General features: G+C 43.4%; 1 protein-coding gene across 1 annotated transcript in view; it reads right to left on the reverse strand.

Annotated features, from left to right (window-relative positions):
* Positions 1 to 13,530, reverse strand: part of adarb2 (adenosine deaminase RNA specific B2 (inactive)) — a 67,080-nt gene extending 53,550 nt beyond the window's left edge. The window contains exons 1-2 of the mRNA XM_044040718.1: positions 13,449 to 13,530; positions 11,665 to 12,617 (exon numbers count right to left, since the gene is read on the reverse strand). Coding sequence (XP_043896653.1) covers positions 11,665 to 12,617; positions 13,449 to 13,524 — 1,029 coding nt within the window. The 5' untranslated portion in view covers positions 13,525 to 13,530. The remainder of the gene's footprint in view (positions 1 to 11,664; positions 12,618 to 13,448) is intronic.
* Between the last annotated feature and the right edge of the window lie 3,570 nt (positions 13,531 to 17,100).

Consider the following 17,100-nt stretch of genomic DNA (forward strand, 5'->3'; position numbering starts at 1 on the left):
AGCGCTATTTCCCCACCTGATCACATTTACAAAATATGCGTGGACATGGAAACCATCATGTAAACATTATGCGTTACATACCGCCGCGTATGACCTCTGTGTTTCCTCTTCTGTCCCGGTGGGGTGGGGGGGGCGCGAGGGGGCAACATAAAAATACATGAAGATGGAGAAGGAGCTCCATCCATAACCCAGTGGACAGTGGTTGCAGGCACAGCACAGGCCTTAACTAGCTGGCTGTTGTATACTCATGGGCAGGCAGGTTGAAATATGAGAGCTGAGGACATGAGGTCTTCCCGGAATGCTAAACTCACCCACATCACCCCCCCATATCTCTCTCCCCCTCTCCCCCCCCCCACCCCCTGCTGCGCCCTGCAACCAATCTGACGCCTAATTAATCCTGAAGGTCTTTTGTTCCGCTGAGGTTTTCCTCTCTTTCCCCTCACTGCACTCCATCCATCCTCACCTCCCTCGCTCCCCCCACAGCGTGCCTCTCATCCTTCCTCAACACCAGCTACCACACACACACACACACCTTATTTCAGCCTCTCCCATTTTGTCTGGCCCAAGGGAGGCGAGTTGCAGTCCCAGAGAGCAGGACAGTGCTAACAGATGTTTTTGTTTTTTTTCCTCCCCCTCTTCTCATCTGTGGGATAATTTAGTCAGGAGAGAAACAAACGACTGCTGCTGCATTTATTCCCAGTATTCAACTAATTACGCTCATATGAGAAACTTTTGTGGTTTTATTTATGCAGATCTGCAGCAGCGTGAAAACAGTGATAAAAGACAGAAATTACATTTGTCTGAACAGTCATTTGTATCTTTTTTCACACATAAGACGTCAGGGCTTTAAAGAAGCAGTTCAACAATCAGGGAAGTGCACTTTATTGCCAATAGACAGATTAGGAGATTATTGCAGATCTTATGTCTGTACAGTGCAGCCAGCACTACTTGCCAGAAGGACTTTGAAAACAACTTGAAATTGCGTGGAAGATCTTTGAACTGTGTTAAGGAACTTTGAAGCTTTAAATTGGACACTCTAAATTGGTCCAATGTGAGAGTGGGTGGTTGTTTGTTCATGTATGTGGCCCTGTGATGGACTGATGAACTGTTCAGGGTGTACCCCGCCTTTAGCCCTATGTCAGCTGACACCCTCATGTGGAGGATAAAGTGGTAGAAGCATAAAATAATGATTAAATAAATATATAAATATGTATAAATAATATAGTGGGGAAGTGGAGTGGATACCTCTAGTGGGAGGCCAGTGGGTCCAAATGATCAGCCAGGCATGCAAGAGAAGATGGAGGGAGATGATCAGTGGCAGGAGATTTCAAAAAATGACTGCGATTTATGAGAGGATAAACAAAATGGTCTCATGGCTGATTATTAATGAAAAAAACCCAAATCAACAATCAGCAGCTCAGGCATGTACAATAAATTCAGGACGCTCTGAAATGTCAGCATCACATTTGTAAACTAATTACAATATGATCAAAAGCCAAGCTGCTACAACATTAAAAAAAAAAAATGTTTTAACAAAAATATGATTCTGTTTATGATTTGTGACTTCACATCAGAGCTGTGTTTTCTGTGGACACATCATTCTTCCACAGTTCTAAATAAATAAATAGTAAACATTAAAGCCGCAGTTCATACATTTGAAATATAAATGAATGTCTGTTCCATTACAAACTTGAGTTCGCCAATCGCTTGTTTGTGCATCGCGTCGCCAGTGAAGAGAAAGTAGCTGCTTGTCATGCACAAAAAGTCTGGCTGCTAGCACGTACGCGGTATCATCCTGAGAATCTCAACGCTTATTCGCCAACGTGTCAGCAGGATTCTTCGCCAAAGTTGAAACATGTCAACTCGTTGGGGCTAAATTACCTTATTTATGGACGTGGAAGTAACTCAGGGTCTGACTTCCTGTGTTTGTGTGGCACTTCCTGTATTCAATTCATGAAGTCAATATGCAATTACACAACTATTTCAACTGTTACTTGGGACACCAACTCAGAGCACTAACGAATGACGTCGCCTTGGAACTTTACCAGCGTTTCATAGTGTAGCCACTTCTCCAGTACTGGATGCTCTTCTGAGGGTTTTTTTTATCAACAAAGTGAAATAAACTTCTTCATGTTTAAGTCTTTCAGCCACAAGCCAAGTGTTTCCTGTTCCTTGGAGGAGGATGAACTCCATAAAAAGCTTCTGTTAAACCAACCGTCAGCAAACAAGACACATGTGTTTCTAGAAGTCATGTAAAGCCGAACTATTGTCCGCTGAAAATAAGCTCTATAGAGGCAATTTGTTAGTAGCTCCATTGAATTTCTCATTGGGCGACAACATTAATGCACACACGAAGGTTTCACTTCACAGTCCAACCTTACAGGAATGATTCTATTGGCTGGTTTCAAATTGGATCCACTGTGTTTGATTCTTGTGGTCAGTCCTACTGTATACTGCACCAACACTAAACCACTAACAAGGACAGAACGTTATGTTCACTATCAGTTGATAGAAAATGTAATGAAAGTTTTTCCATTATTTAAATACAATTAATTCCAGATGTAATTACAATACTTCTTTGAAAACAGCTACAGATAAATCACATTGTGTTGTGACCCTTCTCTTGAATCCTCCGTTGATCTGTTCACTGTACGTGTCAATGCACGTCTCCATTGTGACATGAACGGCCCACGGCATCAACGGCGGAAGGTCATTTAAAGGCCAGACATTCAGACCTCCCTGTCCTCCCTCCTCCTCCCTCGTCTTCCCTCCCTCTCCTGCCTGAGAGCCAGAGATAAACCTACACATGCCAGCCACACAGGACCAATAGTCATGATTTATCGGGAGCCATTTGGTACCTGAACGCCTATGAAATTGTAATGAACTTGATTATGCTTTTAATGAAGTGTGAGCGGTTCTTCAGAAATGATTATAGCTGTGCTCTGGCTCAAAGCTGGGGGCTGCGGAGGGGAAAGGTGGAGTGACAAAGAGAGAGAGAGAGAGAGAGAGGGAAGGACTTAGTAGCAAGTGACTCGGGATACCGTGGAGTGAGCATGGGGTTGTGGACTGGAGTACTGCACTTCTTTGGAATAGATTACAGGGGTGTTTTACTTCACATGTGAGGTGATTTGACCCGACTGACCCCGTCTCCGCACCTCCCGGCTGAGGGATTTTCCCTCAAAGCTGCTGCATGCTGACGCTGTATATTAGATTTGACAGAATGCAGCCTCATAGGTCACATTTTGCATACATATTAGACAGGTGAGGATGATTCTAACCTTTCCATGTACAAGGTGCTCCATTCAGATGGGGCTGCATTATTGTTCAGCAATTTCCCGCACAAATCTCCACTCCACCATGATGCCTTCTCTTTAAATACCACGCGATGATGTAAGTGGCTTCTGAAAGGGCAGTGCAGACACAAACGGCAGCTTTTTGCACACTAAGGTACAAATTAAAATGAGATACACAATATAATGCACGCAGGGATATCCCTATTGCACCCATTTACAGAAGCCAGAGATTGTGGGGAGTTTTTTTTTTTGTTTAAAAACAAGACGCTGCAATGCTCATGGTAAAAGAACTCATGCCACATTTGCTTAGTTTTGATTATTCAAGCAACAGTAATATTTGACTGATTGAGCTAATTAAATTGAAAATATGTACTGACATTATAAGACACAAGCTCATTTTCCTATAGACTCCCATTTAACCCTCTTATGATCATCATGATATTCAGGCCGCCTGGATTTATTTAGATTTTAATGGCTAACTGAAGTGTTCAGTGAGTGAGTGCTTCTGCCCCTTTTTCCAAGATAACTTTCACTTTCAATATCCGGCAGTTATTCAACCTTTTAGGAATTATGGTACTGAGAAGCTGACGTCACAAACGTGTGGCGTCTGTGATTGGACAGTGCTTCGGCAGAAGTTCTGTGGGCTACCATAATGACAAGTATAAGGGCGCAAACGCACTATTTCTCTGCTTTCTGGTATTCACCCATCCATCCATCTTCTACCACTTCATCCTCCACATGAGGGTCATGGGGGTTGCTGTGCCAATCTCAGCTGTCATAGGGTGAAAAGTGGGGTACACCCTGGACAGACTGGCAGTCCATAGTCGTCGAATTTTCTAGATATCACAAATGGTCTAGGAGTTACGGTAATGAGAAGTACGCATGCCAAATCCTGCCGGCGAAAGGGAGAGAGTTCTTTTTGCAAACAGCGCCCCTGCAGGTGACGACTAATGCAGTTGTATTTCCTGTAGGCTTCACTTTCAAAGTCAACGGCGATTAATCGCGTCAAAACGATGTGAAAACCACGTTTTAAACAGTGTTTAAATCTGGGATTTAATTTAAGTTTTTCAACCAGCGGAAATGGGGTATGATTAATAAGAAGCTGCTCGCGACACTTTCTTTTTTAAACCAAAAGTGAAAAGTAAGTTTAATAATGAAGCATTTCATGATGAACGTTCTGTTGATAAACTCACTGATTACTTGTCGAGGGGAAAAACACATTAGCAGACAGCTGTTAACGGGCCTGACATATTCCCTTACATATATTCCAAACTGTGTGAAGAATTAGACTAGACATCCCTGAGAAACGTTTTATTACTACGACTGCTGAAGGAGCAGGAAGTGATAAATGCATAGGTTTTGTCATGACAACACCAGCTGTGTGGTGATAGTCACAGTTGACTGTGGCAGCCGCTGTCATTACGTGTGAATCTGCTGCCATCACTGTCCACATGCTGAGGTTGTAACACTATCTGCAAGGTCTCTGATGCTGTTAATCAACTGCTCTCTAATGCGATGTTCACACCTTCTCTCTCTCTCTCTCTCTCTCTCTCTCAGACTGGGTGCTTGGCCCGGCGACGGTTGTCGCTAATTTGTTGTGGCAATATTAATTAATGATCAGCCTGTCACAGCTGTTTATATTGAGACAGATTAGAAGTGGGAGAGATTAGACAAAGAAAACAATCTGCGAGCGGCTCAGCGGCGGACGGGGGGGGGGTCACCTTCACGCGTCTGAAATCATATTCAATTTGCTGTGGCGGATCGCAGGGAAATTACTCCACTTGACCAGCCCTGTATCCTCCTCTATCCGCGACGCTTCACTCTCAGAGATAACTAAATCAATTCACACTGAGCCGTGGACAAGTACAGGACAACATGCGGTCGCATTCGCCATCGGCTGACATGACGAAAAATTATGTGACCAAAAAATAAAAAAAGAAGTGCAGATATACCTTTAAATTTCCATGCCCTCTCTCGTTCATTATACAACTTTTCATTCAGCTGTGCCATTAATCACGTTTCCCCTTTCAAATGGTCTTTAATGCGCGGTGGCAGAGCACAGCGTCCTGACCGCTGACCTCTGCACTGTCCTTCCTCATGGACCTGCTGACTCCCTCTGTCGCTGCCACGCACAAGAATCCGCCTCAGGTGACTTGGCAACACAGCAGTTGCGTTGTGATGGCAAGGGGGAGATTAAGTGGCCAATCAAGGCCTGAGTGGTGTGGTAATCATTCCACTTCGGTAAAATGGGTGTCAGGATTACTCCAGCACTTTCTCACTTCACTGTACACAGGCTTTAATAGGGCGAGGATGTTTTCCAGTGACTGGAGTGCTGTGGATAGGATTCAACAACAGCTCCGTAGTGATTGATAACAGAGACGAAAGGCTAACGCTCTAATGTCATGATGTGTAGTGTAGATTTACGTCATGTCTAAAGAGTTGCTGTGCTCTTTGCTGCATAATTCCTCATATTGTTAATTAAAATAACAGTAAAAAAAATGTTTTTAGTAAAAACTGCAGATGATTTCCATGTGGAAACATAACAAGTGCTTATGTCTGTATGTGTTTTGAATGAAGGCCTCAGGAGTTGCCATCATTTAAATATTTGTGGATTTTTTATCAGATACTAAAGAACTATAGAATATAATATAGACTTTCAGTCTCTCTCTCTCACTTGCAGTGGGTTACCAAGACCTGATTAAGTGATGTTGATTTTGAGTCCATGTCATCATCATATAGCTCAATATCAGCAAATACAAGACACACAATGATTTACTTTACTTTGAAGAAAGGATTATGTTACCATAGCATTTTTATGCAAAAATACGTTCCGCATATGGAGTTTTGTTCTTTAGGTTCAAATAAATTCTAAAACAGTAAAATGCACTAACCAGTTTTGGATGTTTTTGTTTAAAGTTGCATTTGGAAATACGGAATTAGGAAAAGTCTGCAGTAATGTGCTGTAAAAGACAAAAGACAAGCAACTGCTTGCAAGGATGTAAATTAACTGTAAAACACTACAGTAACAATACAAAACAAGATCATATTGTAGAATAAAAAAAAATTACCTATTGTGCATTTAAAACTAGGGACATTTCCTGGCCACTATGCATTTGAAAATAATGATTTTATATTGTATTTCTTACCAGTTGTATGGGTTACATAGCAAATTCATATTATATGAATGTAATGTAATCAGAAAGTCCCTCAGAAAATCAAATGTTATGTTACATAATGTAATCTTCCTTTCTGCTGACACGCCATTGAACAAGGCATTTGACTCCCACAAGAAGAAAGCTGTTAAATATAAATGACTGTGGTGAGTCAATGTAAAGCAAGACATCACCACTTTTTCCACTTTATTTCCCTGGATAAATAAAGGTTAAATGAAGAAATTAAAAATTAAAGTTCATGCTGGAAGATAAATAGCTCTTTAATGTCAAGCAGACTGTGGTGCATTGCCCTCTCCCTTTCTTCTGTGATTGTGATTGTTTAAGTCAATTCCCTCAGACATCAGCATGGGAGGGAGAGAGACATAGTATAGCAGGTGGCCAAGTGTACTTTTCACTCTCCTGGGATTAGTCCTTAGTATGTATGTGAAAGCAGGAAGCTCAGAGAAGGATACAGCATGGTGAAGCTCAGGTGAGTTTAAATATTTCATTGGCAGGAGGGGGAAGTTCAGCTCAGCCCGAGTCTGAACTCATACTACTCCTCATATTCTCTCTGCTCCAGTAATGCAATATCCTCAAGAAAGAGATCTACTTTCATTGTCTCCATCCAAGCCTGGTTCACTAAAGAGGCAAAGGAGGCGACTACGGAAAGTCCCCAGAATTAAAATCCCAGGTTTCCCTCAGGGCACTGCATTAAATGCAAATCCTAAGCTCCTATTTACATTCTCTATATGTTGTGTCCCAGTCTTTAAGAGCAGACCTTGTAAATGTTTCAATAAAGTTTAGTTTGAATACGTTTCTTCCTTGAGTCCTTGGTTTTCCAGAGTAATTCTTTGATCAACTCCAAGTAATTAACAGTAATTAAAACACAGGGACACTTGGCTAAGGTGGTATTATTCCATCGATGAGCAACTGTAACGGTGGAACCCACATTCAATTTCATGTGCATTAGTATATCAGTTAATTTGGTCAATAAAATAGTGCAAATGTATACAATACATCAATATTCACTGACAGGAAACTGTGAAGCTAGTAAAAAGATGAATTAGTAGATTAATAAGCTGGTAAAAGGGAAGTTTGGAATATCAACAAAGTTTCCATTTCAGTCTGAGAGGATGTTGTTGTCCAGGTTCCTGAGGAAATAATGAGACTTCACTGTTTAATGGGGGTCAACAGGGGCCTAAGAACAAATTTTTACCTTAGGGCAGATGAATCCGTAGATATCGTCACTATATATGAATATTGAATCCCCTTTCATCTTCTCTGTGTCCCTGAATCCATTTTACAAGACGGAGAAGTGCCAGAGTTTTACCTCTGACCCTGAGTTAGACGTCAGCTGCTGGTTTTCCTTGATATCAAAGCAAATCAACCCTGGTTAATGCATTCAAAGTTACTTTGTCACAGTTTAGTTTCAGAAATGGTTTTCAAGATATTGGCTCTGTTACAATAAATAATTTTTTTTCCAACTGGAGATGTTGGACTGTGCCAGCACGAAGAGGTCACTGCTTTTCATTCCTGTGATCGTCATCATTCCTATTGACAGAAATAACAACAGCAGACTCAGTGAGTCAACCGGTCAGAAAAGAAAACCCACACATACTGCTACATTATTTTAATTCTGGCTACATGCTCTGTCATCTCTGATGTCGTCAAAGTAACAAAACAGCAGGAATGTTTCCGCAAAATTCATGTGAGGAGCGGTGGCTGGGTTGAGCATGCTGAGGTAAGACGGGCTCCCACCAGGGACTGTCTGAAAATGTCTACAAAATGTCTGCTTCGACCTTTCCACAACAATTCTTGAGCAAAATGATCATTTACTGTACTTTCAGCTGGGTCGCACAGCAGTGTAGTGGCTGGCACTGTTGCCTCACAGCACCCGGTACGACCTATGGGCCTTTGTGGGTGGAGTTTGCATATTCTCCCCGTTTGCTCGTGGGTTTGCTCCGGATACACTGGATTCCTAACACAGTCCAAAACATGCAGAGGTTAATTTGGACACTCTGAATTGACAAAAGGTGTGAATGTGAGGGTGAATGGTTGTCCGGGGGAGCCTGCAGAGCCTCACCTGTCATCATGAAAAGTAAAAAAAAACTAATAATGATAACATAAAATAAATGAGCCCACTTGTCTGTATAATAAAAGTAATAATTGTGATCATTTTTACACTCAAAATCCCTGAATTTGCACATTTCCTGTTCAAATACAGGGGGAGAAATGAGAGGTGTGTTTCTCGCACACTGGGTTGACGCATGCGGGCCTGTTGCTGTCTCTCTGTATGTCGCCAATATAATATAATATATTATATAATAGTCTGGCTATTATCTGAATGACATATTTAGTCTTGACATAAAACCGCAGTGAAAAGGCAAAAGGCGAGGCAGACGAGAGAGCTTAACAGGTGCTTGTTGCTGCTGTTCTTGGAGGGTCCAGAGCCAATGCACTCTCTCACTCTCTCTCTAAATGGAACATTCTTTCTCAAATGTGTATCTTACCTACTGTATGTGTGTGTAAAGAACACTGATAGTGAATAAGCTACTTTTTTGGGTTCATATATTTGTTTATCTGACTGAATTAGGCTCGCTCTCGCGCTCACACACACACCATCAGCCTCGGAGTGGCTGTCTGTTTGTTTTGGTTTACCTTTGTTTTATGCATCCACACACACACACACACACAAACACACATATTTTTGTTGCAGTCTAAGACCAGGGCTTAATATCTTCAGGAAGTGCTTATTGTTAAATTCTGCATTGGCCCTTTAGCATCTTCTCAGTAAACCTAAATCCTGCCACTGGTAGAGCCAGAGGAAACAGAAGGAGAAGTCAAGCTGGTACACACACAGGAAGTTAGCAAACCTCCCCAATGTACTTCAGTGTAGTCAACTCCTGCCAATGCAATTTGTGCTTGGCAATAAAATGGAATATATATATATATATAGAGAGAGAGAGTGAGAGAGAGCGCCGAGACATGTATCACACTGTACCCACAAACACCTGCCAGGTCATGTGATTGTTGGTAAGAGCAGGTTTACATATTGTATAAGCGCTTCTGTCCTTCCTTGATGAAAATAAAATGCCTCTTGAGCCTGGCAGACAGCGCGGCTGACTTTCAAGAAATTCCACAAGCGAGTGCTTTCTGGAACTAAATGGGTGCAGCAAATCCTCTTAAAATCCTCTTAGAAACCGTGGCAGCGGGGAGAAAAAGAAAAAGTTTCTCCCAGGCAAACATGTGCAGGTTTGTTGGGTTGATGTTGCACTCTGGGGAAGGACACAGGCGGCAGTTTATTTCTTTAGGCTGCGAGAAAAGATATTAATATGACACGTTCCCTACAGAATGCCACAGAAACAGAAGATGGTGACAGAGGGTTTCAAGGAAGGATAAGAACAGCTTAATGTGTTGCTTTACACGCTGCGTTGTGGCGTATTAGGACAGAAGAGGGAACATTTGAAGTTTCACTTTCAGTTGCCGGCACATCAATAACCTGGAGGAAGTGTTTTAAGAGACTTCGGGGGCCTGAGGCAAAAAAGACCTGGGTAAGCCTGGGTGAACCCGGGCCAAATCTGCCAGCGATTTACTTTCACTCTGCCGACACGTTTGGCGAGGACACAGTTTTGGCCAACAACAACAAACAATCAAATCAAACCCACAAACAGGGTTCTCCCCCTGGCATGCTAGAGGCGGGCTTAACGAAGTGATGAGAGAGAAGCGACGTCTAGTAACTTTTGTATACTGTTAACGTCTCGTTGCTCATGTTTGGCACTCGGATCTGAGCTGTCGTCAATAAAGCTTGTTCATCTGAACTCGTCACTGACTCCAGAAACTCAATCCTTGGTCGTCTCACCTGATAATCGAATCTCCACAACTCAACACTGAACGGCAGCTGTCTTTCAATTTCCACTTTAAGCAATTTGCTCCATGGAGCTCCATCAGGCTAAAGTCAGGCGAGACGCCATCGCTCCAAGAAAATGACAACAAGAACATCTGCTGACACAGAGGCATTTTCATCTATGTACGCTGGGCACGCCTCTTGAAAGTGGGAGGTGACTATATCCTTTCGAGACTCATACCCACACGCAGTTTGGCATTAGCCAGGTTAGACATCGACCAGGGATGTTTTAACCAGGATTTGTTCTGTTGCATCTGTCGTTACCAAGCAACTAACACCTCGGATGTGCTGAGAAGTTGCTCCAGCCTCACTGAGTTGATTAACACATGCAACAAACACGTGGGTGCGTCCTATTCAAATGAAGGAAACACACACAATTTCACCAACTCATTCAGGAGCTTCATCTGGAAGATGGGAAGTTGAAAGCTTACATTCAGAGTGGGCAAACCATCTCTCCTGTGCTTTTTAAACATTATTTTTATATATAATACATTGACTACAGTAAGAAATTGCAGATATTAGTGAAGGCTGAGCTGATTTGCAGACCACTAACATCAGTGTGACTATCTACTCCCAGCAGTTCTACACTGGATGCAATTCTGCAGCTGAAATGAGCTTTTAAATGGCTGTCAACAAGTGCCAGTCAATCCAGCCACCGTGTCTTTAGGCTCTCCAATTTCCTCAAGTTTCTCAAAAATTAGTTTCCCCCGCTCTGATTGCTATTTACATATTCGGGTAAATGAGCATGGGATTGGGCGGTTTGTTTGTCAGTGTGCTCTTTGCTATTTCTATCTCCTTTGGGCAACAGATCGAATTAATGTTTGCAGGCACAGTGATGCCACACATGGGGAAAATTACAAAACTCTGACAATTACAGCTCTGCAAACACATAAGACTCGAGGAAAAATGCACATTTGGCTTGTGATGCACATTTCTTTTATGTTGGAAGCACAATAATTAGCTCCATTTACATACTTCTCCATTCAAACAGTCAGACAGACAGATATTGTCCCCTGACTTTACAGAAAACGGCGCCAACACAAATCTGCATATTTAGTTTTATTATATTTACTTTTTTTGATAAAGTAAATGTCTCTTTGCTTTCACATCTTTTGTATCAGCACTGCCACTATCTCTCCCTCCATCCCCACTCAGTTTATCTCCTATCTCCTCTCCTTCTTAATTACTTGTTGGAGGGTGTTTGGCTTTTCACTGCAGGCCTGCTGGTTTGGTCATTACAGGCCCCTGTAGGAAATGAAGTGGCTGCCAAAGAAGCTTAGCAAAAGACAGGCACCGTCAACGTGTCTGTACTCACCTGAGGTAAATGAGGACAACTCTTCCTGCTGGCTTTAAGGCCGGTCCTCCCCTCAGGGGCCGTCCTGATGTTGAAGAGGGCCTGAAGAGCACACTGGGCCGCCTGGGTCTTGGCCAGCTTCTTGCTGCGGCCACAGCCCTCAAATATCCGCCCGTCCACGCGCACCGCCATCACAAACCTATGCAGCCGTCGGCCTTCAGCTCGCTCCGAAAGGCAGGCATAGCGCAGGCCTGGCCGCAGCTCATTCAGCAGTGCTACGGGGCTCTTGGGGGCCTCGGGCTCTGGAACAATCCCGCCAAGTCTCTGCTGCGCCTGCACCATCAGGTCCAAGGTGTGGCGGAGCAACCGTCCATGTCGCAGTAACTCGCTCGACAGTAGCTCGCTTTCAGCTTCCGAGTTGCAGAGCGAGAGACCGTCAGAGCACTGCGATGACTCAAATTCCTTAAAGAGCGTCTCAGGGAAGTCCGCCTGGTCTGAGGTGAAGTCAGCTGAAGGGTTTGAGATGTTTCCCATGGCAAGATGGGCCTGAGGAGCGTTGGGGAACTGGATGAAGGACTTGAGGGCCAACTCGGCAGCCCTCATCTTAGCTTTCTTTTTTGTGGGCCCCGTGCCCTCGAACGTCAGCCCGTTCACCTCCACAGCAATGGAGAAGACCGGAGCGTGGACCGGGCCCGTCTGAGACACCATGCGGTACTGCAGGCCCGGCCGCAGCTCATTCAGCTGCACCAACGCATTCTTTGGAGCCTCAGACCAGGAAAGTTTCTTATAGATCAGGCGGAGGTGACACAAGTGTCCGTTGTTGTCCTCCTCCAGTGGCCGTTTCCTCTTCAGCCCAGAACTACCACCCCTTGTAGGGTCGGAGCGGAAAAGTGACTGGCACTCTGCAGATCCTATGGTGCGATCCTCTAAGTTGCCAAAGTTACGGTTTTCCTTCACCTCCGCACTGCTGGTACCTGCGACGAGAACACAGACACAACGTCATTCGCTGTGATGAAAAAAATGACAAAAAGCATTCATGTGACAAAAAATGAATCAAGGAAAATCTCTCCAGGCAGATTGAGTCACCTGACACAGTGAAATGGTAATGAACAAATCTACAATCCTGATTCGAGCCCACTTCATACCACAGGGCTCTATTATATTTAAGTCTTTTAAAATACAAATATAAATCCCTTAAAAATGGCGATGTTATCCGCCTAATTATCCTGTAATCTGCCTCCAAATTGGTTCCGAATCTGTGCCGTAAGTGGGAAACATCGTCCCCGTGGCCAACAGTAAAGCAGCAATCCTATTTGTGATGGGAGTGGCGTGGGAGAGGAGGGGGAAAATGTCTGTAGCCTGCTTTATTTCACACTGTTATTCTCTGTGAGAGCAGATTCTGAACAGCTGTGACATGCTCTTCAAAACTAGTTACGGGGGGGAAGCGGTGAAGTACTGCATTTCTGATGGAATAAAATTGGCTGTTCACATTTTGCCATGACAATGTTGATGGTAAAAAGGAAGTCTGTCATCAAGTTATGACATTCACTGGTGAGCTGAAGTAGACTGCAGTACATATCAATTTCTACTTTATCACAAACACTCAGATGTAACATTTAATAGCTCACTTTTATAAGATAATACAGATTTGAGCGCGCAAGCTGACACCCGTGCATAATTAAATAGCCCATTTCCCTAATAATGAATTATGTGGGTGACAGAAAGATCATTTCCAAATTAGGCCTGCCTCTGAGGGAATTAGCACAGCGCGCTGACAGAGGGAAAGAAAAGAGGCAGCCGCTTACTTAAACTGTCCTCGTCCTCGGTGCTGCTGGTCCCAGGGCTTATGTACTTGAAGGGAGCGATCAATGCTGACAGCATACTGACTTTCTCTGCAGGAGAGACAAGAGACACACAGGAGTCAACAAGAGGGCAGCGGCGTGGATGTTGTGCTTGTTTTATTGATCAAAGCCGCAGATCAGCGTCGGCCCAACACAGAGACACAGACGGAACATAAGTGAGCAGGAGTATGTACAAAGCAAAACACACACACACACATATTATAGTGGTACTATATTATACAGTTGAAGTGAATTGGGAAGTTTGAAAATACTGGATTATAAAATAAAGAAAAGGAAAAAAAGTGACATAATGCGCAACACATCAGGTCTGCATTTTCTTCGTCCTCATCCAAATCTTAATTTCTCCTCTGAGTTTCTTTTATACGACCGTTCAAAGTCAGATTCATCAAAGACTTTTAATAAACTTGCCATAAATCACTCATTTGTCCATTTAATGTTCAGTAATTATCAGGTGCTACAACAGAGGCTGAAGTAATCTGCATAATGTCTCAGGCAGCGAGAGCAGTTCTCTTTGTAACAACTGTATTCTGTCAGTGTGTTATTATTGTTGACAGTAAAGACAAAAACAAAACAAAACAATGAAAGCCTTTTCATTGATTTCACACAGTATTTGTTTTATTCTAACAATAAGACATCTAAAAATGTGTACTAATGATCACACTTGCCGAATTTAAAGCATCAGGAAAATGATTCGGTGTAGTAAGAATTTGGAACACGTTGCAAAAGGATATGGATGCAACTAATACATCCCACATCCTCCTGTTTGTTTTCTAATCAAAGCTCCGCCCACAAAACACACAAAACACACACTGTCTGAAGCCGATTGGAGCGGCGCTTCATTGACCACGTCTGAATCTTCACCAGCGGATTTTTTTTTATTTGTCAAGGCAGCTTTATGGATGAGAGAACTACTTTGCTCCCGCCTGTGAAAACAAATGACAGCACTTCAGAGTCGCACCTCGACATGCAAATAGATTTTAATGTGACATGACAACAAAATCGTCACAAAGATAAAAACGTTTCACTCCATCAAATACACGAAAGCTTGACAAGTGACGTTTAACTTTTGTTTGTCATTTAATTACAACACAGTTAAAAACATGACAAGACCAGATGTTCTGTTTTTCACTCAATTCCTTTGTCTGATAGTGCTGTCTGTGATCCTCTGTACACATCCACTGCATCTGTGCTGGAAAACTTCCTCTCTTTATCAGCGCTAACTTGTCGACAGCAGCTCTCCCCTGTTGGTCCCTGGGGGCCTGCTGCTGTCCAGGTGTGCGTGTTGTTTACAGTCTGAAACCCTATTAGGGCCATCGCTTGATCTGGTGCTCTCCATGCCGTGCTGAGCAGAATTGACAGACCAGTCAGCCTCCTTAATTACAGCCCCTCTCTTTCCCCAACATCAGCTGATGATCGATAAAAGAGAGGAGGAAACGGAGGTGGACAGAAGCCGGGGCGAACGTGATGAAGTAGGGAAAAGCGAGAGTCGGAGCGGAGAATAAGTTTATGTAGGTGTGTGGAATGCAAGAGGGTGAGGCTGAGGTCAAGTCCATGCCTCCCTCCTGCAGAAGCCTTTAGGCCTGAAGCAGCAACATGTTCACACAGCTAAACGCTGTATAAACACTCTGCCCCATTACAGTGCAATAAACATCTTCTGATAACAGCACAGGGGTTGTGAACGAGCACGGCCCCCGGTGCTCCCTCGCTCTACCTCTCGGCCGCTCAGAAGCACTAGAGGGCCTCAGTGAGTTACTGAGACGCACATGGACTCACTGTAAACACTATGCTCGTCCTCACGGGGCCAACATCACGCTAGAAGCATTTGCATTCTGACCTAATTATGGACCGAAGCCCAACAAAAGCAGCAATTTTGCCCTAAACAACTCCCTCGGCCGACAGGGTCATTACCCAGGCCATTTTCAAATCAGTCCACATTGTTTGAAAAGCCTGCTTACAGTAAAAACATGAGTGCATTTTTCCAAAATTAGAGTGCAAGTGTCTGCTGGCTTGTACATTATATTCTAGCACGTTCTTGCAGTTGCTTTGTAGATTGACGGACAAATGTTAGCTATTAACTCACAGGCGCTGAAGCCTTCACACTGGGGCTTCAGAAATGCCTGCAATGTATATTTGATAATCCGATTTTGCCAAAGGGTCTGAAACACCCACTCGCCAGCTTCTGCGCCAAGGCAAGAAGACCCACCGGGCAACGAGATACCAGGATCGAGCGTAAGGGGATGCACAGAGTGCAACGTGAGCATGTCATGAGTTTTAAAAGCAACAGCACCTTGGAGAATAAAATAAAGCTGCAAACAAATTGACAGATAGCAACTAAAACTAACAAAAAACAGCAGGTTTACTGTTGTTTTCCATTGAGGGTACAACCATGTTTACATTTGGTTGTATGAGCAGAGATGATTTATTGTTTTAGGTTTGAGTAGTAACCCTGCAGAATATAAGCCTAAATGTGTCAAAGCAGAACTATGCTGGATAGATTTTTACCCTAATATAAAAGCTTCTGAGTCATTGTGATAGTTGCGGGTGATCGGGGGCTGTCTCCAGTCCCCCTCTGCTAGCGGAATCAGAATCAGGAGGTCTGGCGAACTCTTGGGTCTCGCAAGAAACACAAATTGTTTCTTTCACTGAGGCAGAGCCGGTGAAAAAGAAGCAGAGGAAACGGCTGTCGGAGGAAGCGAGGAAGATGAAATGTCTGAGCGATGTGAGGGGCCACACACTTTGTTAACATCAAATGGCGAGAATTACCACGGACTGTGTCTGCCAGCTCCATTGAAAACAAACGCACATGGCCAGGAGAGGGGAAGGGAGGGTGAAGCGTCGGCCATGAGTTTTTACGACAGTGAGGATAAAACGGTCGACAGTGGATGGATGTTTATGGTGGCGTCGTAAAAATATGTACTCTGTAACTGTTGGGGAAGCTCCATAGAGAAAAAGGTGAAGAAGCGACCAGACTTTGGTGCCAGCAAACATACCAAGTTACACCATGATATTCCTATGTGCCACTCTGCAAATCAGTGTGGATGTGCAAAATCCCACTGTTTGTCAAAGGACCAGATCAATAAAACTGATCCTTCAATTTTGCAAACCATATCAAAATCATCTTTTTAAAGCTTTAATCTTGAATAGGTGGCTTTAAATGTCATGCCTCTATACAAGCTAACAATACATGAGAGCCATTTCTACTGAATTTTAGAGATGTTTGAGATTTTGGATGCAAGTATATCTAGTTGCTGCATTTCTGCAGTCTCCAGCAGTGGTCAACGCCACCGATATACGCAAAGGTGGTGGTAAGAAGTGTCCTCCTTGCTTAGCTATGTTGTCATGCTGTACCATGGCTGTAAGTGTGGTGCAAACAATCCTTTATGTAGATTTTGCAATATGTCACAGGAAGAAGACATGGATGAAAAGTCAATCTTCTCCTGAATGTCTGATTGACTGACAAAAAACAACGACATAAAGAGTAAACAAATCCTCTGCTCTATACTTCGGTGCTTGCTGGGGTTTTGGACTCACTGGCTGCGTGAAAAACCAGAGGAACCGCTCGCATGGTGTATCCAGGCGATTTTATTCAGATGAT

This window comes from Solea senegalensis, linkage group LG1, assembly GCF_019176455.1.
Source record: "Solea senegalensis isolate Sse05_10M linkage group LG1, IFAPA_SoseM_1, whole genome shotgun sequence".
Taxonomy (NCBI): Eukaryota; Metazoa; Chordata; class Actinopteri; order Pleuronectiformes; family Soleidae; genus Solea; species Solea senegalensis.